At 49.3% G+C, this 24,046-nt stretch overlaps 1 protein-coding gene across 1 annotated transcript in view; it reads left to right on the forward strand.

The window, feature by feature from the left end:
* The window catches only part of ANP32B (acidic nuclear phosphoprotein 32 family member B), an 82,592-nt gene extending 58,895 nt beyond the window's left edge, over positions 1-23,697 (forward strand). The window contains exons 5-7 of the mRNA XM_069766875.1: positions 10,600-10,736; positions 11,331-11,394; positions 22,978-23,697. Of these exons, the coding sequence (XP_069622976.1) occupies positions 10,600-10,736; positions 11,331-11,394; positions 22,978-23,051 (275 nt within the window). The 3' untranslated portion in view covers positions 23,052-23,697. The remainder of the gene's footprint in view (positions 1-10,599; positions 10,737-11,330; positions 11,395-22,977) is intronic.
* Positions 23,698-24,046: the final 349 nt, after the last annotated feature.

Raw genomic sequence — 24,046 nt, forward strand, 5'->3', positions numbered from 1 at the left:
GTGCCCTATTAGACATGACTCTGGAAGGTCCCTACCTTCTACCTCAAAAAGTCGATCTCCTTCACCAGGGTCCGCTTCTGCATCCGGACCTGCACAAATTGAACTTGGTGGCATGGCTACTGAAGCCAGAATTTTAAAAGCCAAAGGACTCTCGGATGAGGTGATCCAGACCCTCCAAAAAAGCAGGAAGGCAGTAACTTTACACGTGCTGCGCCGATTCTTTGGAATGCACTACCTAGGTTAATACGATTAATCCCCAATCCCCACAGTTTTAAGCGTGCCCTAAAAACTCATTTGTTCAGACTGGCCTACCGCCTCAATGCATTAACCTAACGATCCCTGTGTGGCCTATTTATAATAAAAAAAAAAAAAAAAAGGTTCCTCGCATCATGTTCTCATACACTTTATGCAGTATTAGCCCTCTGTGTCTGTACTGCTACATACTTAGGCAGGTAACTGGTTCATGCAGCTTTACATGAACACCTGAGCCTTACACTATAGCTGGTCCGAATAACTAAAGCAATTGTTACCATCCACCTCTCGTGTCTCCCCTTTTCCCCATAGTTTGTAAGCTTGCGAGCAGGGCCCTCACTCCTCCTGGTATCTGTTTTGAACTGTATTTCTGTTATGCTGTAATGTCTATTGTCTGTACAAGTCCCCTCTATAATTTGTAAAGCGCTGCGGAATATGTTGGCGCTATATAAATAAAATTATTATTATTATTATAACTAATGCCATCTACACTAAGGAATGGAGAAAATTTGTGTCCTGGTGCTCCCCGGAAACTCCAGACCCCTTCAATCCTAATATAGCACGAATCTTAGATTTTTTTTACAGAAGGGCTTAGAAATGGGCCTTACCCCTAGCACACTCAAAGTGCAAGTATCGGCCCTTAGTAGCTTTTTTATTTAAATTTAGCCAGCCATCGCTGGATCAAGCGCTTTATGACAGCAGCATCCAGAATTCGTCCTACGCTCCGGAGTAAGGTGGCTTCCTGGGACCTCAATTCTGTGCTTAATGGTCTAACCCAGGATCCATTTTAACCCCTGGATTCTATAACCATAAAGAACTTAACTCTTAAGACAGTCTTTTTAGTTGCAATCACTACGGCTAGACGTATTGGAGAGTTGCAGGCCCTGTCAATACAGGAACCTTATCTAATGTTCACTACGGATAGCATTATACTAAAACTAGACCAGTCCTTTTTACCTAAAGTGGTTTCAAATTTCCACAGGGATCAGGACATTGTACTACTTTCATTCTGCCCAAACCCCTCCAACCCTAAAGAAGAGACCTTCCACACCCTGGATGTTCGCAGAGTGGTACTATCTCACCTACAACAGACTGAGGTCTGGCGAATTGATCAAAATTTATTCATCCAGTTCTCAGGACGAAACAAGGGCAAGAAGGCGGCAAAAAACACTCGCAAATTGCATCAAACAGTCTATTTGTCTGGCATATTCATCACAGGGACTGGATCCACCTGCTTCACTGAAAGCACACTCTACCCGGGCGATGGCAACATCGTGGGCAGAGAGGGGGAATGCTTCATCAGAGCAGACATGCAGAGCCGCCACCTGGTCGTCCATCCACACGTTCACCAGACATTACAGGCTAAATTTCAATAGGGATTTAACATTTGGCAGGCGTGTTCTGCAGGCCGTGGTCCCCCCTAAAGAAATTCGCTGTTGGTACTACTCCGAAGTGGCTGTCGTGGAAGGTGACTAGAGAAAATAGAATTAGGCTTACCGGTAATTCGGTTTCTACGAACCTTCCACGACCGCACTAATTTCCCTCCCTATCTGATATTTTTATTGGATGATTCCTGCACTTCTGTGGTAATTATACATGCTAGTGTCCAGGAATACTGGTGGTTGCAGGAAGGGGAGGGGTATTTAACCTCTTTGTGTTCCTTTCCCCTATTAGGGCGGGGAAGACAACCTCCAAAGTGGCTGTCGTGGAAGGTTCCTAGAAACCGAATTACCGGTAAGCCTAATTCTATTTTCAATAGTTTAGACCATATTAATTTAAAATTAATCAAAACAATTTTTTCACTGAAGAGACCTCTGTATAGAATTTCTGAATTATAGGTTACTTCACCTATGTAAGTATATATTTTTCCCCTCTACAAACATAATTGCAAGGTTTAGTCACTTTGTTGTGAAAGAAATGACTCGCCTCCTTTACTTTGACAGTCGTTTCCTGACGCTCAGTGGTCCTTCTGGTCTGTTTACAGCCATCACCAGGTGACCACTGCAGCATGTCATCGGTGATGTGCCATACTGTTGGTATCATGCATTTGAATGGCTCGCCCCCACGTAAGGGCAATGGGGTACTCTGTACCGGGTCCTTCAGTTCCCTCTGCGAGGATGTCACGGTGGCCTGACCTGGACCATGGCCCTATGAGGGGCGCCCAATAAAAGGCAGAGTTCGTAGATAACGGTAGTGTTCGTGACGCCACCTGTGGTATTCGGTCAGAGTGACCGACGCTGCTTAGGGGTCCACTGGGGTGATGGAATGGCAGCTAGATGGTACACCTTCCCACAGGTGAAGTATATCCCCAGGGCTTCCCAGAAGTGTAGATGGTGATGGTGGATGGTGCAAGGCGCGGTGAATAACGAGGACACAATGGGTGCAGTCTCTTTTACCTTTACTGAAGGCTTCAGCATCCACAGTCCAGAGTGCCGGATGACTGGGTAGGCAGTGTCCGGCCGGTCTGATGGCAATTCCAGAGTCCCCTTATCCAGGTGGAAATCAGTAGCCTTCCCCTTGCGCACAGTAACGTAGTAGGTCCCTACTTGCATTAGCTACCATAAGGTCCTCACTCTTGTCACTTCTCTCTCTCTGTCCCCCAGATGGATAGGACATACCCGTATGACGGTGGTGGCCTGAGGCTATTTTATAGGGACCCTAGTGTCGCCTCTCCTCCGCATTGCCACCTTGTCTGCTTAGGTGTTTGGGTCGGACAGCCAACTTGGAATCGACTGCCTTGCCGGTCTCTGAAGTAAAGCGTAGAGTCTATTACTCCCTCGGTGTTCCAGCCACCGGATCTGCGCTTCAGATGGAGGCAGCCTGCTTCTAGCTGGTCTCCCACTGATGTTTCACTCCTGTTGCTATGACTTCTGTGCTCACTCACTACGGCACACTTCCTTTCGTGTCCTTTCTTAGGAGGCTGCCGCATGGGTTGCAGGCGCAGCTCCGTGTCCTTCTTTCCCACTGAGCCGCTGATGTTCTTTCCTTTTGTCCTCTGTCTGCCTGACAGGAATTCCCTGGGCCGAGCCCAGTCTGCTTCTCTCCTCTCCCTTCCACTGACTATCTCCTTCTCCCTCCAGTCAGCTTCTGCCTGACTTCCTAACCAACCCACCAGTTTTACCCTATGTGAGGAGTGGCCTAGTAGATAGAACCCTTAGCTCCCCCTGGTGGACCGGCGTGTGAAGTGTGTGTGTGGCTGTGATACCTGGCAGGGTGAACTCCTTTGGTGCCATCAGACGTAACATCACTCCCCCTGGTGGAAGAAAGACATTACTGCAACGACCAGGACTCTAGGGCGCTGCACTAGCACTTAGACCACTGATTGACTGCCCACATGCTGGCCCAAGGAGAACAAAGACTATAAGGGAGAAGGAATGTTTCTGTTTTTTTGTCTTGCATTACTTGCTACTATTTTAAGTTAGGTAATTAAATCAAATAACTTTTTGATCCATATATTATCCTGTGCTTAAAGTTTAACAATGAATCTCCATCTGTCACCCTATATGCTCATCCAGAGCAAAATGACCAGAGTTGCTCAAGAAAAATGAAAAATAAATTACAATTTATTGAAAATTCCAAGACAAACATACAAAAATAAAATAAAAGCAAATGCCTCAATAGTGAGGAACGTGATTGGCTGGGGACACCCAATGAATATCAAGAAGGTTATGCATAGACTAATTGATGTTAACTGTGAATATGTTAGCAGTTTGAGTATAAATAATTTCATGTAGTGCCTGTAAATATTGAATAATTAAAGTGCAGTGCTTGTAATGGAAGTTAGCAGCAATAACATATATAAATACAGTGCATATAGATATATCTGGGCACCTATCTACTTTACTTTTCAGGCTGGGCCCAAGTAGAGTGATAAAGGTTCTGGTGATTCTAATGCCTAAATAGATATCGCAACTCCTGTCAGATCTTTGCATTTAAATGCACAGATTTAAAAAAATATAAAGTATATATTTTTTTTTAAATCACTCTAATTGAGATAAAAAAAATGTCTTGATATTTGCCATAAGTGAATTAAAATTTTACAAAACTGTTGAAACATGGCACAATTGTAGGATTCACAGATGATGACAGTAATATATATACAGTCATGGCCAAAAGTGTCTTTCTCCCAGAAAATTATTGCAATTGCACAAATTTTGTTATACACATGTTTATTTAATGTGTGTTTATTGGAACAACACAAAAAAAGAGAAAAAAAAGCAGACTGCACATAATTTCGCACCTTTCCAAAATTGTGGGTAAATCACTTTGTTTCAAGCATGTGATGCTCGTTCAAACTCACCAGTGGCAAGTAACTGGTGTGGGCAATATGAAAATCACGCCTGAAGCCAAGTAAAAAGGGGGAGAATTTGACTCTACCTGTGCATTGTGGGTTTGTGTATGCCACTAAGCATGGAGAACAGAAAGTGAAGAAAATGTTCTTAGGACTTGAGAACCAAAATTGTTGAAAAATATCAACAATCTCAAGGTTGCTAGTCCACTTCCAGAGATCTTGATGTTTATTTGTCAACGGTATGCACCATAATCAAGACGTTTACAACCCATGGAACTGTAGCTAATGGCTGTGGACGTCAGAATGAAAAATTGATGAAAGGTTGCAACGCAAGATAATCCGGACTGGTGGATATTAAGCCCCAATCAAGTTACAAAGAAATTAAAGCTGTTTTGCAGGGTCTGGGTGCTTCAGTGTCAGCGCAAACTATCCGACGACAAGTGAATAAAATGAAATGCTATGGCAGGAGGACCCCACTGCTGACACAGAGACATACCGTATATACTTGAGTATAAGCCAAGATTTTCAGACCACTTTTTTGGGCTGAAAGTAACCCTCTCAGCTTACACTCGAGTCATACCCAAAGGGTCAGCAGGGGAGGGGGGGCAGAGCTGTGTAATCATACTCACCTGCTCCTGGTGCGGTGTCCCTGGTTTCCCGGCGCTGGCAGCTTCTTCCTGTAGTGAGCGTTCACATGGTACCGCTCATTACCGTAATGAATATGGACCCCACTCCCATAGGGGTGGAGCCGCACATTCATTACTGTAATGAGCGGTACCATGTGACCGCTCACTACAGGAAGAAGCTGCTGGCACAGGGGAACAGACGTGTAGGGACCGCGCCAGGGGCAGGTGAGTATAACTTAGTGTGCTATATTCACCTGCTCCCCGTTCCACAGTCAGCGCCGCTGCGTCTTCCGCATCCTCTGCAGTGACGCTCAGGTCAGAGGGCACGATGACGCGATTAGTGCGCGCCGCCCTCTGCCTGAACGTCAGTGCAGAGGACGGGAAGACACGTTGGAGGTGGAACGGGGAGCAGGTGAATATAGCAAGTGCCGGGGACCTGAGATGTGAGTATGATTTTTTTTTTTTTTTTTAATCGCATCAACAGCATATGGGGCAAATATCTGTATGGAGCATCTTATGGGGCCATGTGCAGCATTATATGGGGCAAATATCTGTATGGGGCCATGTGCAGCATTATATGGGGCAATTATCTGTATGGAGCATCTTATGGGGCTATGTGCAGCATTATATGGGGCAAATATCTGTATGGAGCATCTTATGATCTTATAGGGCCATGTGCAGCATTATATGGAACAAATATCTATGCGGCCATGTGCAGCATTGTATGGAGCATCTTATGGGGCCATGTGCAGCATTATATTGGGCAATTATCTGTCTGGAGCATCTTATGGGGCCATGTGCAGCATTATATGGGGCAATTATCTGTATGGAGCATCTTATGGGGCCATAATCCACATTTGTGGAGCATTATACGGGGCAAATGTGTCTATGGAGAATCTTATGGGGCCATAATCAGCATTTGTGCAGCATTGTATGGGGGCAAATGTCTGTATGGAGCATCTTATGGGGTCATAATCAACATTTTTGCAGCATTATATGGGCATATTTTAATATGGAGCATCTTATGGCGCCCATCATAAACTGTATGGAGCATTATATGGGGCGTATTTTGTATGGAGCATCTTACGGGGCCATCATGAACTGTATGGAGCATTATATGGAGCTCCTGATGCAATATGGATATTCAAAAACACTTAAACTACTGATGTCTCAATTAATTTAACTTTTTTTGGTATCTATTTTTATTTTTGAAATTTACCGGTAGCTGCTGCATTTTCCACCCTAGGCTTATACTCGAGTCATTAAGTTTTCCCAGTTTTTTGTGGCAAAATTAGCGGGGTAGGCTTATACTCGAGTATATACGGTAACTAGATTGCAGTTTGCCAAAATGTACGTGAGTAAGCCCAAAATTCTTCTGGCAAAGCGTCTTGTGGACAGATGAATCCCAAGAGAGAGCTTTTTGGTAAAGCACATCATTCTACTGTTTACAGAAAATGGAATGAGGCATACAAAGAAAAGAACACCGTACTTGCAGTCAAATATGGTGGAAGTTCAAAGATGTTTTTGTGTTGTTTTGCACTGGGAGCCTTGACTGTGTGCAAGACATCATGAAATCTGAAGATTACACAAGGAATTTGGGTCACAGTGTAGTGCCTATTGTTAGAAAACTGTGTTTGAGTCCTAGGACATGGACTAACGGGACAGTGACCCCAAACATACTACAAGAAGCACCTAGAAATGGATGGAAACAAAGCGCTGGAGAATCCTTAAGCGCCCAGTGATGGATCTGGATCTAAATCCAATTGAACACTGCAGAGATCTTAAAATTGCTATTGGGAGAAGGCAACCTTCAAATCTGAGAGACCTGGTGCAGTTTGCAAAAGAAGAGTGGTCCAAATATCCAATTGAGAGGTGTAAGAAGCTTGTTGATTGTTCTAGGAAACCATTGATTGCATTTATTTATTCCAAAGAGTGTGCACCCTAATATTAAGTTGAGGGAGGCAACAATTTTGTCCGGCACATTTTTGGAGTTGTGTGAAATTATGTAAAATTTGCCAAATTTTTCATTATTTTTGTGTTCTTCCAAAACACACAGAAAATAAATGTGTATAACAAAACGTGTAATTGCAACACTTTTCTGGGAGAAATGCTTCATTTTCTAGAACAATTTCAAGGGTGCCAAAATTTTTGGCCATGACTGTATTGTAGGATCTCTTTGTAAAGTTAGAGCTGAGCTCCTCAGCAACTGAAAAAAACAAATTGGTTACCATACAAATGTAATTGCATTAGAAAATAGAGAAATATGATATGTATTGAAATTGTATGCAACAATTTGAGCCTACAATATTATATCAAAATGCTACTTTCATTGCTTTTATGGAATGTTCTGTTTAAAAAAAATTCCCATGATATTGTGTACCGATTTTTGCCGTGGAGCCTTTTTTTTGTGTGTCCTTTTTAAAATTGAAACTATTATTAGGTGTGAACTTACCAAATTTTTCAGACTACAAGACGCATCGAACCATAAGACGCACCCAACATTTTCATAAGAAAAATAGGGGAAAAAAATAATGTGTCAAATGGGGGTCCGTCTTACAGTCCAAATTCAGCTTACCAGGGGAGCGTGGTCACAGGGGGTGTTCGGTGGTCCGGTGATTTGACTCCCATCCCAGGCTGCTGCGGCAGGTTCGTGCTGCGAGGGCGGCGCATGCTAAGATTGAGATCTCAGCTACAAAATTTCGTGGCGAGATCTCAATCTGAGCATGCTTCGCCCCCTGCGGCCATTTTCCTGGAGGCCACCGCATCGCAGCAATGGATGTTCGGGGGCCTCCGGGCTTTCATAAAATGCCATTTAGCCCTCGAACCACAGAGCACCGCGAACCTGCCGCAGCAGCCTGGGAAGGGAGTGTAATCCTCGTCCTGCAGCGTCGGACCGGGACCACCGCAGAATCGCGCGACTCCTGCTGCAGCCACATTAATTGTAAGTATATTCCAACTATAAGACGCACCCATTTTCCCCCAAAAATTTTTGGGATAAAGTGCGTCTTATAGTCCGAAAAATACAGTAGTTCTGTCTATTATTTTCAAGTTAAAAAAAGGCAAAAAAAAAACCTGACAAGATTTTTTTCATTTTATAAAGAGGACCTGTCCGGAGGTGAAAAGTGTCCAGTTTGTGCTCTTATTTTATTCTAACTGCCATCCTGAATATCTGAGTATGAAGTTTTGTTTTGTTTTGTTTAGTTTTTTATTTAAATCCACTATGATTTTACTTAGTGCTTTTGTCCTATTTACTTAGTGCTATTTTTTATGGCCAGAATACTCAAGGGAATAAAATAAGCACAAAAACTGGACAGTTTTCATATGGTGACAGGTTATTTTTTTAAGGGAATGTATCATAATGTTTTATTTATTTATTCTTACGTTTTACATAAAGGTTTATAAGTGTATAAAATTGACTGTTAATTGTTTTTATTTTTATTACTTCAGCCACTTGGGGCTGCCATTTTTATTTCCTGGTTGTGAAAATGTCAGAGCACGACACTTTTATGGCAGACACCACTCATTGGAGACTGTGGCCGCGTTTGATCCTATCTCTTAAGCTGCCATCACACTAGCAGTATTTGGTCAGTATTTTACCTCAGTATCTGTAAGCCAAAACCAGGAGTGGATGATAAATACAGAAGTGGTGACATATTTCTGTAATACTTTTCCTCTATGGCTTACAAATACTGATGTAAAATACTGACCAAATACTGCTAGTGTGATGGCAGCCTATACTGCGATTATTTTAGCTGAACTGTGCACACCCTGTGGTATTCCCAGTTCACATCTGTAGATGGACCCTGGTACCTTTTTTATTATAACCCAGTGAAGTGCGCTGAGCTATAATTTCCGTCTATCACCAGTACTTATTGTGATCAAAGCGGAGCTGTGAAATATTTGCCATCTGCAGCACTTCGATCCCAGTAGTTAGCGGTGAGCACAGGTCCAGGTGCCGTAGCTGCAGTCGTGACTTCATCCAGCGGTCAGAACAGGTCACTAGGTGAAGCCAAGCCCTTAGCTTTGGTGCCTGGATCTTTGCTCACCGCTAACTACTGTGATCAGAGCGCTACAGATTGCAAAGATTTGACTGCTGCACTCTGATCACTGTAGGAATCGGTGAGCAGTGACCAGGATCAGATAACTGTCCTCCTTTTTAAATGCCTTCTTCTGTGTTATTAGGTTCTTCAACTGTTGTTGGTTGTATCTCTTCCTGGGAGGCTTTCCCATGAACAATGTACCCACTCACCCAACTTTCCTGGGAACAGATGCAATAAACAGCAGCTGTAGAACCTAATTACATAGGAGGAGGAGGGGGAGTAGTGTAGCTTGTGCACATCTCCAACCCCTCACACTTTCCCGAACACCGTCCCTGGTTATCGCTAAAAATAAAATCAAATTCCCTATAAAAATATACAACGTAAACAAAAAAAATAAGCAAATTTGATTTTGTCACATCCAAAAAAGTCTGATCCAGGAAGATATTAAATTATTTAACCCTTATGGGAAATGGCATGAGCAGAAAAATAATCGAACATCCACAATTGTGGTTTGTCAGTTACCTCACCTCACTAAAGAAATGCAAGAAAAAGCGATCAAAACATCATATGTACCCCAAAGTGGTATCCATCGACGGAAAAGTAAAACCGCGAGGGGGACTCGGAAAAGGGCGACACAAACCATTTATTTTCCTTTGAAAAAGTAAAATAAATATACAAGGTTGGGAATGCTGTCATCCTACTGATCTGATGAATGGGGTTCCCAGGTAATTTTTACAGCATATTTTAAAAACTGAAAAAAAACAAACCCCAGAAAACAAAGGAGTAATTGTATATATCCACTACACATTTGTATTGCATTGTGGGGAAGGGCGCCACTACAAGGTTTGTCTAAGTTAGGATTAAAGCTAGAATCTGCCCTTCAGTCAGTCCTCCGTGACACTTTCCACAAGTCTATATCACATTGCTGTCACCAACAATACGGTGCTACTCTGATCCAAAATTTCATTCTGCGTTCTGTTACAAACACCCAGAAGGGGCGGAGAGGAGTGATGTCACATACCCCACCCACATTTACTGCAGTCGTAATGGGAGATAGCTGTACACTAGGCTTTCATGGCTAATGTCAGCAGCTGCTCCCCCCTAGGGTTTAAAAGTTGAAATGATCAAAACCCTTTAAATCATATTTTATAGCATAAAAATCTACTAAAATATTTAAAAAGGGTTTTCTCTTTTTTTTTTTTTATGATATGTTCCCTTTAAGATCCCATGTTTAATTTGATCCCCTTTTTAAATCTACATCAGCTGTGTACCCCTTGAAATGCAGTTTCTTGTAAGTGTTGACATTGATTTTACATTAGATTCTGTATGTATAGAGCTAATTTGTGCATGTAATATTAATCATGTTTACTCACTATATCTACTTTTGTAGAAGGAGAAGAGGAAGAAGATGATGACGAAGAGGAAGGTGAAGAGGAAGAGGATATAGATGACGAGGAGGAAGATGATGAGGATGAGGAAGAGGTTGGAGAAGAAGATGAAGAGGAGGATGGTAGTGGAGAAGAAGAAGTTAGTGGAGAATATTTAATTTTTGCTGTTTGTGTGAGGCCACGTTGAGACGACCAGTGACGTCTACAAATGTAGAATAGTGCCAGCTATTATATATGCATAAAATATTCTTGTGTGTAAAACCGACCAGAATAATACATGCCGCGATTTCCATGTGTAAAACCACTCGAGTGTAGGTAAATGGGCTTCAAATGTTGTGTGTGTGTAGCGGCCCATTGCACATACAGTCATATGACTGATTCCTTAGTGTTTTGTTGTGTGTGTTTCTGTGGATGCACAAATGCTATTTATGGGACACATTTTCGTCGAAATAAATCTGCACTGTATCAATTGGTTGGTTAAGTGTTCTATTGCACAAAATATTTCCTGAGGTTTGAGCCCTTAGAATCTGCATATCTGGTGAGGTGCTTATATGGGTGAATTCTCCCAAATACTTACTTCCCAATTTGTGCTGTGATAAACTCGCATAACGATGGCCAGGAGAACTTTCCAACAATAGTGTGCATGCAGCCTTACCGAAGAAATGTAATGTAAACTGCGCTACTGTTCTAACTTCAGTTTTTTGCTGTTGTTTTTTTTTTTTCTTTTATTTAGGATGAGGAATTTGGACATGATGGAGAGGTAGATGAAGAGGAGGAAGATGAAGAGGAAGATGAAGGTTTGTCCTATTCATTATTGTATAATAAGAGTAGTCTATCACTTCTTAATATGTGCACAGTTTCTCAGACTCCTGTATTATGCAATAAAATGCAATATCATTAATTTTAAATCCACTCTAAAAGCCATAAACAGGTATAACAATATGTCACTTGTGTCCATGTGGAACCACAAGTCCCCAGATCAGTCTGGCTACTGCATTTCAGACCTTAGTCTTTAGTTAGAGTCACTATGGCTTTGACTAAAGACCATTATGTTCTGAAATGCGGCAGTCAAACTATGCATCCCTCAGGCTTGTGGTTCCACATAGTCACTATTGGCGTTGCTTTGCTATACCTGTTACATAACTTTTAATCTGTCTAATTCCTGGTATGCATACTAATCATAGAAATAACAAAAAAAACTGACTGGTGCATCCAAACTAGTGTGAAAAGGTGCATACCAAGAGCAGCTACCTCCATATACAATATCCAAAAAAAGGTTGCACTCTATCATGCTAAAGCATGTCAGTGTGAAATATATGAAATATAAATAGCCATACAGATTTTGAATATTAGAAAAAAAAATGAGACGCTTACTGACTGAGCACTGCGCCCTTCACCATGTGGTGATTTTAATTACAGCAGGTTCGCACCTACCCTTAAATGCAGGTATTGCTGAGAGAAGTGTCACATTCACCCAGGAATTCAGACATCAGCCATAGGCTGGAGTCACACACAGCGTATAAAAAATCGGTCCGTTTTTCAAGGACGAGAATCACAGAAATGTTCCCTGAACAGTGATCCTTATGTCATCTGTGTGCAATGCGAGGATGCAATTTCCTCGCATCAAAGTATCCGTGTGACATCCGTATGGCGAGATTCTCCCGTCTGCTTGCAAAATGGACATATAATGGATCCATGGCTTCAAATATTCGTGAAAACATATATACAGATATACAGTATATACAGTGGGGCAAAAAAGTATTTAGTCAGTCAGCAATAGTGCAAGTTCCACCACTTAAAAAGATGAGAGGCGTCTGTAATTTACATCATAGGTAGACCTCAACTATGGGAGACAAACTGAGAAAAAAAAAATCCAGAAAATCACATTGTTTGTTTTTTTAACATTTTATTTGCATATTATGGTGGAAAATAAGTATTTGGTCAGAAACAAAATTTCATCTCAATACTTTGTAATATATCCTTTGTTGGCAATGACAGAGGTCAAACGTTTTCTGTAAGTCTTCACAAGGTTGCCACACACTGTTGTTGGTATGTTGGCCCATTCCTCCATGCAGATCTCCTCTAGAGCAGTGATGTTTTTGGCTTTTCGCTTGGCAACACGGACTTTCAACTCCCTCCAAAGGTTTTCTATAGGGTTGAGATCTGGAGACTGGCTTGGCCACTCCAGGACCTTGAAATGCTTCTTACGAAGCCACTCCTTTGTTGCCCTGGCGGTGTGCTTTGGATCATTGTCATGTTGAAAGACCCAGCCACGTTTCATCTTCAATGCCCTTGCTGATGGAAGGAGGTTTGCACTCAAAATCTCACGATACATGGCCCCATTCATTCTTTCATGTACCCGGATCAGTCGTCCTGGCCCCTTTGCAGAGAAACAGCCCCAAAGCATGATGTTTCCACCACCATGCTTTACAGTAGGTATGGTGTTTGATGGATGCAACTCAGTATTCTTTTTCTTCCAAACACGACAAGTTGTGTTTCTACCAAACAGTTCCAGTTTGGTTTCATCAGACCATAGGACATTCTCCCAAAACTCCTCTGGATCATCCAAATGCTCTCTAGCAAACTTCAGACGGGCCCGGACATGTACTGGCTTAAGTAGTGGGACACGTCTGGCACTGCAGGATCTGAGTCCATGGTGGTGTAGTGTGTTACTTATGGTAGGCCTTGTTACATTGGTCCCAGCTCTCTGCAGTTCATTCACTAGGTCCCTCCGCGTGGTTCTGGGATTTTTGCTCACCGTTCTTGTGATCATTCTGTGTTTGGCACACGGAGACACGGTCCGCAAAAAATCAATGACATCTGAACAGATGCATTGATTTTTATATATCTACGTGTGTCAGTGGCTCCGGTACATGAGGAAACTGTCACCTCACGTACCGGAGCCACTGACGTGTGAAACCGGCCTTATAGCCAGCGCCGCACTCAAGCAGTAAGCACAGCCGCCCCAGCACAGCCCCAGCTACAGCCACGCACAGCCGCCCCCAGCACAGCCACGCACAGCCGCCCCCAGCACAGCCACCCCAGCACAGCCACGCACAGCCGCCCCCAGCACAGCCACCCCAGCACAGCCACGCACAGCCGCCCCCAGCACAGCCGCCCCAGCACAGCCACTCCAGCACAGCCACGCACAGCCGCCCCCAGCACAGCCACGCACAGCCGCCCCCAGCACAGCCACGCACAGCCGCCCCAGCACAGCCGTCCCCAGCACAGCCACGCACAGCCGCCCCCAGCACAGCCGCCCCCAGCACAGCCACGCACAGCCGCCCCAGCACAGCCACGCACAGCTGCCACGCACAGCCGCCCCCAGCACAGCCGCCCCCAGCACAGCCACGCACAGCCGCCCCAGCACAGCCACAGCTACAGCCACCCCAGCACAGCCACCCCAGCACAGCCACGCACAGCCGCCCCCAGCACAGCCACGCACAGCAGCCCCAGCACAGCCACCCCAGCACAGCCACGCACAGCCACAGCCGCCCCCAGTACAGCCACGCACAGCCGCCCCAGCACAACCACAGCTACAGCCACGCACAGCCGCCCCAGCACAGCCACGCACAGCCGCCTCCAGCACAGCCACAGCCGCCCAGCACAGCCACGCACAGCCGCCCCCAGCACAGCCACGCACAGCCGCCCCCAGCACAGCCACGCACAGCCGCCCCCGCCACAGCCACGCACAGCCGCCCCCGCCACAACCACGCACAGCCGCCCCCAGCACAGCCACGCACAGCCGCCCCCAGCACAGCCACGCACAGCCGCCCCCAGCACAGCCACGCACAGCCGCCCCCAGCACAGCCACGCACAGCAGCCCCAGCTCAGCCGCCCCAGCACAGCCACAGCCACCCCCAGCACAGCCGCCTCCAGCACAGCCACGCACAGCCGCCCCCAGCACAGCCACAGCCGCCCAGCACAGCCACGCACAGCCGCCCCCAGCACAGCCGCCCCAGCACAGCCACAGCCGCCCACAGCCACGCAGTCTCCCCCAGCACAGCCGCCCCAGCACAGCCACCCACAGCCGCCCCCAGCACAGCCACGCACAGCCGCCCCAGCACAGCTACAGCCACGCATAGCTGCCCCAGCACAGCCACAGCTACAGCCACGCACAGCCGCCCCAGGACAGCCGCCCCCAGCACAGCTGCCCCCAGCACAGCCACGCACAGCCGCCCCAGCACAGCTACAGCCACGCACAGCCACCCCAGCACAGCCGCCCCCAGCACAGCCACGCACAGCAGCCCCAGCACAGCCACGCACAGCCGCCCCAGCACAGCCACCCCAGCACAGCCACAGCCGCCCCCAGTACAGCCACGCACAGCCGCCCCAGCACAACCACAGCTACAGCCGCCTCCAGCACAGGCACAGCCGCCCCAGCACAGCCACGCACAGCCGCCCCCAGCACAGCCACGCACAGCCACGCACAGCCGCCCCCAGCACAGCCACGCACAGCCGCCCCCAGCACAGCCACGCACAGCAGCCACGCACAGCCGCCTCCAGCACAGCCACGCACAGCCGCCCCCAGCACAGCCGCCCAGTACAGCCGCCCCCACCACAGCCGCCCCCAGCACAGCCACGCACAGCCGCCCCCAGCACAGCCACAGCCGCCCACAGCCACGCAGTCTCCCCCAGCACAGCCACGCACAGCCGCCCCCAGCACAGCCACAGCCGCCCACAGCCACGCACAGTCTCCCCCAGCACAGCCGCCCCCAGCACAGCCACGCACAGCCGCCCCAGCACAGCCGCCCCCGCCACAGCCACGCACAGCCGCCCCCAGCACAGCCACAGCCGCCCACAGCCACGCACAGTCTCCCTCATCACAGCCGCCCCCAGCACAGCCACGCACAGCCGCCCCCGCCACAGCCGCCCCCAGCACAGCCGCCCCAGCACAGCCACAGCCACCCCCAGCACAGCCACGCACAGCCGCCCCCAGCACAGCCACAGCCATGCACAGCCGCCCCCAGCACAGCCACGCACAGCCGCCCCCAGCACAGCCACCCCCGCAACAGCCACAGCCGCCCGCAGCACAGCCACGCACAGCCGCCCCCAGCACAGCCACGCACAGCCGTCCCCAGCACAGCCACACACAGCCGCCCCAGCACAGCCAGAGCCACGCACAGCCGCCCCCAGCATAGCCGCCCCAGCACAGCCACGCACAGCCGCCCCCAGCACAGCCACGCACAGCCGCCCCCAGCACAGCCGCCCCCAGCACAGCCACGCACAGCCGCCCCCAGCACAGTCACAGCCACGCACAGCCGCCCCCAGCACAGCCGCCCCCAGCACAGCCGCCCCCAGCACAGCCACGCACAGCCGCCCCCAGCACAGCCACGCACAGCCGCCCCCAGCACAGCCACGCACAGCCGCCCCCAGCACAGCCACGCACAGCCGCCCCCAGCACAGCCACGCACAGCCGCCCCCAGCACAGCCACGCACAGCCGCCCCCAGCACAGCCACGCACAGCCGCCCCCAGCACAGCCACGCACAGCCGCCCCCAGCACAGCCACGCACAGCCGCCCCCAGCACAGCCACGCACAGCACAGCCACGCACAGCTGCCCCCAGCACAGCTGCCCCCAGCACAGCCACGCACAGCCGCCCCCAGCACAGCCACGCACAGCTGCCCCCAGCACAGCCACGCACAGCTGCCCCCAGCACAGCCACACACAGCAGCCACACACAGCCGCCCCATGCACAGCCACGCACAGCCTCCCCCAGCACAGCCACACACAGCACCCCCAAAACAGCCACGCACAGCTGCCCCCAGCACAGCCACGCACAGCTGCCCCCAGCACAGCCGCCCCCAGCACAGCCACGCACAGCCGCCCCCAGCACAGCCACGCACAGCTGCCCCAGCATAGCCACGCACAGCCGCCCCCAGCACAGCCACGCACAGCCGCCCCCCAGAACAGCCACGCACAGCCGCCCCCAGCACAGCCACGCACAGCCGCCCCCAGCACAGCCACGCACAGCCGCCCCCAGCACAGCCGCCACAGCCGCCCCCAGCACAGCCACGCACAGCCGCCCCAGCACAGCTGCCCCCAGCACAGCCACGCACAGCTGCCCCCAGCACAGCCGCCCCCAGCACAGCCGCCCCCAGCACAGCCACACATAGCAGCCCCCAGCACAGCCACACACAGCAGCCCCCAGCACAGCCGCCCCATGCACAGCCTCCCCCAGCACAGCCACACACAGCTGCCCCCAGCACAGCCGCCCCCAGCACAGCCACGCACAGCCGCCCCCAGCACAGCCACACACAGCAGCCCCCAGCACAGCCACACACAGCAGCCCCCAGCACAGCCGCCCCATGCACAGCCACACACAGCCGCCCCATGTACAGCCACGCACAGCCTCCCCCAGCACAGCCACACACAGCGCCCCCAACACAGCCACGCACAGCTGCCCCAGCACAGCCGCCCCCAGCACAGCCACAGCTACAGCCACGCACAGCTGCCACAGCCACGCACAGCCGCCCCCAGCACAGCCACAGCTACAGCCACGCACAGCCGCCCCCAGCACAGCCACCCCCAGCACAGCCACCCCCAGCACAGCCGCCTCCAGCACAGCCACGCACAGCCGCCCGCAGCACAGCCACGCACAGCCGCCCCAGCACAGCTGCCCCCAGCACAGCCACGCACAGCTGCCCCCAGCACAGCCGCCCCCAGCACAGCCGCCCCCAGCACAGCCAAACATAGCAGCCCCCAGCACAGCCACGCACAGCTGCCCCAGCACAGCCGCCCCCAGCACAGCCACAGCTACAGCCACGCACAGCTGCCACAGCCACGCACAGCCGCCCCCAGCACAGCCACAGCTACAGCCACGCACAGCCGCCCCCAGCACAGCCACCCCCAGCACAGCCACCCCCAGCACAGCCGCCTCCAGCACAGCCACGCACAGCCGCCCGCAGCACAGCCACGCACAGCCGCCCCAGCACAGCTGCCCCCAGCACAGCCACGCACAGCTGCCCCCAGCACAGCCGCCCCCAGCACAGCCGCCCCCAGCACAGCCACACATAGCAGCCCCCAGCACAGCCACACACAGCAGCCCCATGCACAGCCTCCCCCAGCACAGCCACACACAGCTGCCCCCAGCACAGCCGCCCCCAGCACAGCCACGCACAGCCGCCCCCAGCACAGCCACACACAGCAGCCCCCAGCACAGCCACACACAGCAGCCCCCAGCACAGCCGCCCCATGCACAGCCACACACAGCCGCCCCATGTACAGCCACGCACAGCCTCCCCCAGCACAGCCACACACAGCGCCCCCAACACAGCCACGCACAGCTGCCCCAGCACAGCCGCCCCCAGCACAGCCACAGCTACAGCCACGCACAGCTGCCACAGCCGCCCCCAGCACAGCCACAGCTACAGCCACGCACAGCCGCCCCCAGCACAGCCACCCCCAGCACAGCCACCCCCAGCACAGCCGCCTCCAGCACAGCCACGCACAGCCGCCCGCAGCACAGCCACGCACAGCCGCCCGCAGCACAGCCACAGCCATGCACAGCCGCCCCCAGCACAGTCGCCCCCAGCACAGCCACGCACAGCCGCCCCCAGCACAGCCACCCCAGCACAGCCACGCACAGCCGCCCCCAGCACAGCCACGCACAGCCGCCCCAGCACAGCCACCCCAGCACAGCCACGCACAGCCGCCCCCGCCACAGCCATGCACAGCCACGCACAGCCGCCCCCAGCACAGCCACCCCCGCAACAGCCACAGCCGCCCCCAGCACAGCCACGCACAGCTGCCCCCAGCACAGCCACAGCCGCCCCAGCACAGCCACACACAGCCGCCCCCAGCACAGCCAGAGCCACGCACAGCCGCCCCCAGCACAGCCACGCACAGCCGCCCCAAGCACAGCCACGCACAGCTGCCCCCAGCACAGCCACGCACAGCCGCCCCCAGCACAGCCACGCACAGCCGCCCCCAGCACAGCCACGCACAGCTGCCCCCAGCACAGTCACAGCCACGCACAACCACCCCCAGCACAGCCACGCACAGCTGCCCCCAGCACAGCCACGCACAGCCGCCCCAGCACAGCCACGCACAGCCGCCCCCCAGAACAGCCACGCACAGCCGCCCTCAGCACAGCCGCCACAGCCGCCCCCAGCACAGCCGCCACAGCCACACACAGCCGCCCCCAGCACAGCTGCCCCCAGCATAGCCACGCACAGCCGCCCTCAGCATAGCCACGCACAGCCGCCCCCAGCACAGCCACACACAGCAGCCCCCAGCACAGCCGCCCCATGCACAGCCACACACAGCCGCCCCATGCACAGCCACGCACAGCCTCCCCCAGCACAGCCACACACAGCGCCCCCAACACAGCCACGCACAGCCGCCCCCAGCACAGCCACCCGCACTCGGGCAGTAGAGCCGGAGAGAGAAAGATGGGAGCAACATATGGCAGAATGGAAACAGGAACAGGCAGAATGGGTGCAGCACATTACAACAGAATGGGGGCACAGGATGGCAACAGCACATGACAGAATGGGGGTGCACGATGGGAGCAGCATATGACAGAATGGGGGCGCACACATGACCGGATGGGGGTGCAGGATGGGAGCACATGACCGGATGGGGGTGCAGGATGGGAGCACATGACAGGATTGGGACGCAGGATGGGAGCACATGACAGGATGGGGACGCAGGATGGGAGCACATGACAGGATGGGTACGCAGGATGGGAGCATATGACAGGATGGGGACGCAGGATGGAGCAGCACATGACAGGATGGGGGTGCAGAATGGGAGCAGCCCATGACAGAATGGGGCGCAGGATGAGAGCAGCACATGACAGGATGGGGGTGCAGGATGGGTGCAGCACATGACAGGATGGAGACCATATACTAATATAAATGCTCGCCACCCGGTGTAGACATTTATTTTTTTTATCCTAACCCGTCAGTGTGATTTTAAATTACACCGCACTGAATTGCCGACTTTTCTATAGAACACCAGTGCGTATTTCTTACAAGTCACACTGATGAACCATGTGTTCTCCGTTTTTTTTCTTGCACCCATAGACTTTCATTGGCGAGTCTCGGCCAATATATGGTGCAAATCGCAGCATGCTGCGATTTCCCTCGCACGTATAATACGGCCGAGAAACCAACGGATGATGGGAGCTGCCCCATAGATTAACATTGGTCCGAGTGCTATGCATAGCACTCGTCCGTATTCCTCTCTAGTGTAACCTCCGGCCTCTGGATAGGGCCCCATCAGACTAATGGGACCTCCTTGACGATGGTTGATGGGCAGACATTATATGGCCAAATTTTGTGCAAAGCGTCTCATTCATTTTTTTCTAATATTCAAAATCCATATAGCTATTCATATTTCATATATTTCACATTGACATGCTTTAGCACGATAGAGTGCAAACTAATTATACGCATAATGTACTATCCCAATAGCCTATTTAAGCAGCTGGTATGCAGTCGTTGCAGCAAATAGAAGAATAATGCTGCAGCTGTGTATGAACTCTTCAGTATTTTAAATGGCACGAGTAGCAAAAAAAGTGTATCATCATACTAGCAACATATTGCTTCTACAAAAATAACTCTATGGGGTTGCTGAAAATAGCTGAGCGCAGTGCTTGGCAGTCCCCGAGAGAATGATGTAGTGTCATCCATTCTAGCAAGGATAAAATTGCCCCATTCTGCCGATCTGTGTGAGTCGTAGCACTCAGTGCCCCACTAATCGTTGTTATTGCCTATCCCATGTATAGGTGATAAATAATATTCACTTGGATCAACCCTTTTAACTTCTCTGTGAATGAATAGCATGGCTGGTGTGACTCTCCAGATAGAACTGTGCATATATTATTTAGTATTCAAGATGTATAGTCATGGACAAAAATTTTGAGAATGAAACAAATATTAATTTTTCCAAAGTCTACTGCTTCATTTTTTCTAATGGCAATTTGCATATACTCCTGAATGTCAGAGTGATCAGCTTAACAGCAATTACTGTACTTGCAAAGTCAATATTTGCCCAGAAAATGAACTTTAACCCCCAAAACACATTTCAACATCATTGCAGTCCTGCCTAAAAAGGAGCAGCTAACATCGTTTTAGTGATTGATCCATTAACACAGGTGTGGGTGTTGATGAGGACAGGGCTGGCGATCAATCAGTCATGATTAAGTAAGAATGACATCACTGGACACTTTAAAAGGAGGCTGGTGCTTGGTATCATTGTTTCTCTTCAGTTAACCATGGTTATCTCTAAAGAAACACGTGCAGCCATCATTGCACTGCACAAAAATGGCCTAACAGGGAAGAGTATCGCAGCAACAAAGATTGCACCTCAGTCAACAATCTTATCGCATCATCAAGAACTTCAAGGAGAGAGCTTCCATTGTTGTCAAAAAGGCTCCAGGGCGCCCAAGAAAGACCAGCAAGCGCCAGGACCGTATCTTAAAACTGTTTCAGCTGCGGGATCGGACTACCAGCAGTGCCGAGCTTGCTCAGGAATGGCAGCAGGCTGGTGTGAGTGCTTCTGCACGCACTGTGAGGCGGAGACTCTTTGAGCAAGGGCTGGTTTCAAGGAGGGCAGCAAAGAAGCGACTTCTCTCCAAAAAAAAACATCAGGGACCGACTGATATTCTGCAAAAGGTACAGGGAGTGGACTGCTGAGGACTGGGGCAAAGTCATTTTCTCTGATGAATCCCCTTTTCGATTGTTTGGGACATCTGGAAAACAGCCTATTCGGAGAAGAAGAGGTGAGCGATACCACCAGTCTTGTCTCATGCCAACTGTAAAGCATCCTGAAACCATTGATGTGTGGAGTTGCTTCTCAGCCAAGGGAATCGGCTCAATCACAGTCTTGCCTAAAAACACAGCCATGAATAAAGAATGGTACCAGAATGTCCTCCAAGAGCAACTTCTCCCAACCGTCCAAGAGCAGTTTGGTGCCCAACAATGCCTTTTCCAGCATGATGGATGTTATGTTTGCTAATGACAGGTGTTATGAAGGCAATCCAGAAACACAGTGTGCTTAGCGATCAGAGCGCACACAGTGATCTGACAAATACCCAAAAATTACAAGAACGAGCTCTGAGACGTGGAAACTCTGTAGACTGCACACCTGATCCTATCCTAAACACAACTAAAAGCGGCTGTGGATTGCGCCTAACAACTACCTAGGCAACTCGGCACAGCCTAAGAAACTAGCTAGCCTGAAGATAGAAAAATAGGCCTGACTTGCCCCAGAGAAATTCCCCAAAGGAAAAGGCAGCCCCCCACATATAATGACTGTGAGTAAGATGAAAAGACAAAACGTAGGGATGAAATAGATTCAGCAAAGTGGGGCCCGATATTCTAGGACAGAGCGAGGACAGTAAAGCGAACTTTGCAGTCTACAAAAAACCCTAAAGCAAAACCACGCAAAGGGGGCAAAAAAAAACCACCGTGCCGAACTAACGGCACGGCGGTACACCCTTTGCGTCTCAGAGCTTCCAGCAAAACAAAAGACAAGCTGGACAGAAAAAAAGCAACAAAAAAAGCAAAAAGCACTTAGCTATACAGAGCAGCAGGTCACAGGAACAATCAGGAGAAGCTCAGATCCAACACTGAAACATTGACAAGGAGCAAGGATAGCAGCATCAGGCGGAGTTAAGCAATGAAGCAGTTAACGAGCTCACCAGAACACCTGAGGGAGGAAGCTCAGAAGCTGCAGTACCACTTGTGACCACAGGAGTGAATTCAGCCACAGAATTCACAACAGATGGAGCACCTTGCCATAAAGCAAAGGTGATAACTAAATGGCTCATGGAACAAAACATAGAGATTTTGGGTCCATGGCCTGGAAACTCCCCAGATCTTAATCCCATTGAGAACTTGTGGTCAATCATCAAGAGACGGGTGGGCAAACAAAAACCAACAAATTCTGGCAAAATGCAAGCATTGATTATGCAAGAATGGACTGCTATCAGTCAGGATTTGGTCCAGAAGTTGATTGAGAGCATGCCAGGGAGAATTACAGAGGTCTTGAAGAAGAAGGGTCAACACTGCAAATATTGACTTGCTGCATTAACTCATTCTGTCAATATAACCTATTGGTACTCATAATATGATTGCAATTATATTTCTGTATGTGATATAAACATCAGACAAACACTAATAAAAACCAGAGGGCAGGAGATCATGTGAAAATATAATTTTGGTGTCATTCTCAAAACTTTTGACCATGACTGTACTTCTGCTCGAACCATAACTTGAACTTTTGTTACCTGTCTATTACAGTCATTTCTGGTTGTTTAATTTAATGCTTGCTACTAACAATAATTTTCAGACTTGAATGCTAATTTTCCTTGTTTGTTAGTGCTGTTGTGTTTTATAATAACTAAATCCATTATCTGTCTCTTTCAACAGATGAGGAGGAAACTGGAAAAGGAGAAAAGAGAAAGAGGGACACAGATGACGATGGTGATGAAGAGGATGATTAGATTTCTGTAAGAGAAAAAAGAGAGAAAAAAATCAAAAAGGACATTTTGGATTACACAGTATTGATTGAACTGGCCCCATCCATGGATTACTGAAAACAAGCTGCAAATGGAAATTTAACAATTAAAACAAGCCCTCTCCCTGAACACCCAAAAAGAGCCAAAGAGTTGTTACTGTGACATTCCTACAGCCAATAAATCCTACTGGAAACTTACATCCTGGTTTATAATTAAGTCTCAAAAAGGCAAAAAAAAATCACGGAAAAAGAAATATATATATATATATGTAAACAGAGAAAAAAAATATATATACAAAACTTTCGGCTAATAAAACTGAGTCAATGGTTTTACTATTGCATTGGGGTTCTTAAGGGTTAACAATCTAGAACATTTAGTGTTTGGCGAGTCATGATTGTCAATGGCTACCTATTAAATAGACATCAGAGCACCATTTTTACTTTCTGTATAACAAAAAAAAGGAAAAAAAAACTTTGTAAATAAAGTCTTAACATTTTGGGTCTTGTTTTTCCTGCTTTGCTTTCTTTTCCTAACAGTTCAATATTTTTTTACAGTAGGATGTTTTTGCGACAACTGCAGATGAACTATTTTTAACAACATGAGTGAAATAAACATGTTACTATTTGGTAAATCCTAGTTGTATGATTACATTTCTGAATAAGAAGTAAATGACTCCTGATCGTGTACTTGTAATGTGCTTTGTAATTATTGTTCTGCATATACAAAAGTGTGTATATGCTGCCATCTATTACTTGGGAAGCACTATGTTTTTTTAGAACGGTTTTAGAATCTTTAAGAAGTATGCCTCACATTGTTGTCCGATACCGCATGATAACATTGCAATTAAAATTCTACAACCCTCAGTGCAAATTGGGTTTATCAGCAAAATTTACAAACTTCTACTTGCAATTAACCAATAAACCGAGGCCAATTTAACCGCTTCCCAACCGCTCACTGTACATAAACGTGAGCGCTTGCTG

Source organism: Ranitomeya imitator, chromosome 1 (genome assembly GCF_032444005.1).
Source record: "Ranitomeya imitator isolate aRanImi1 chromosome 1, aRanImi1.pri, whole genome shotgun sequence".
Lineage (NCBI taxonomy): Eukaryota > Metazoa > Chordata > Amphibia > Anura > Dendrobatidae > Ranitomeya > Ranitomeya imitator.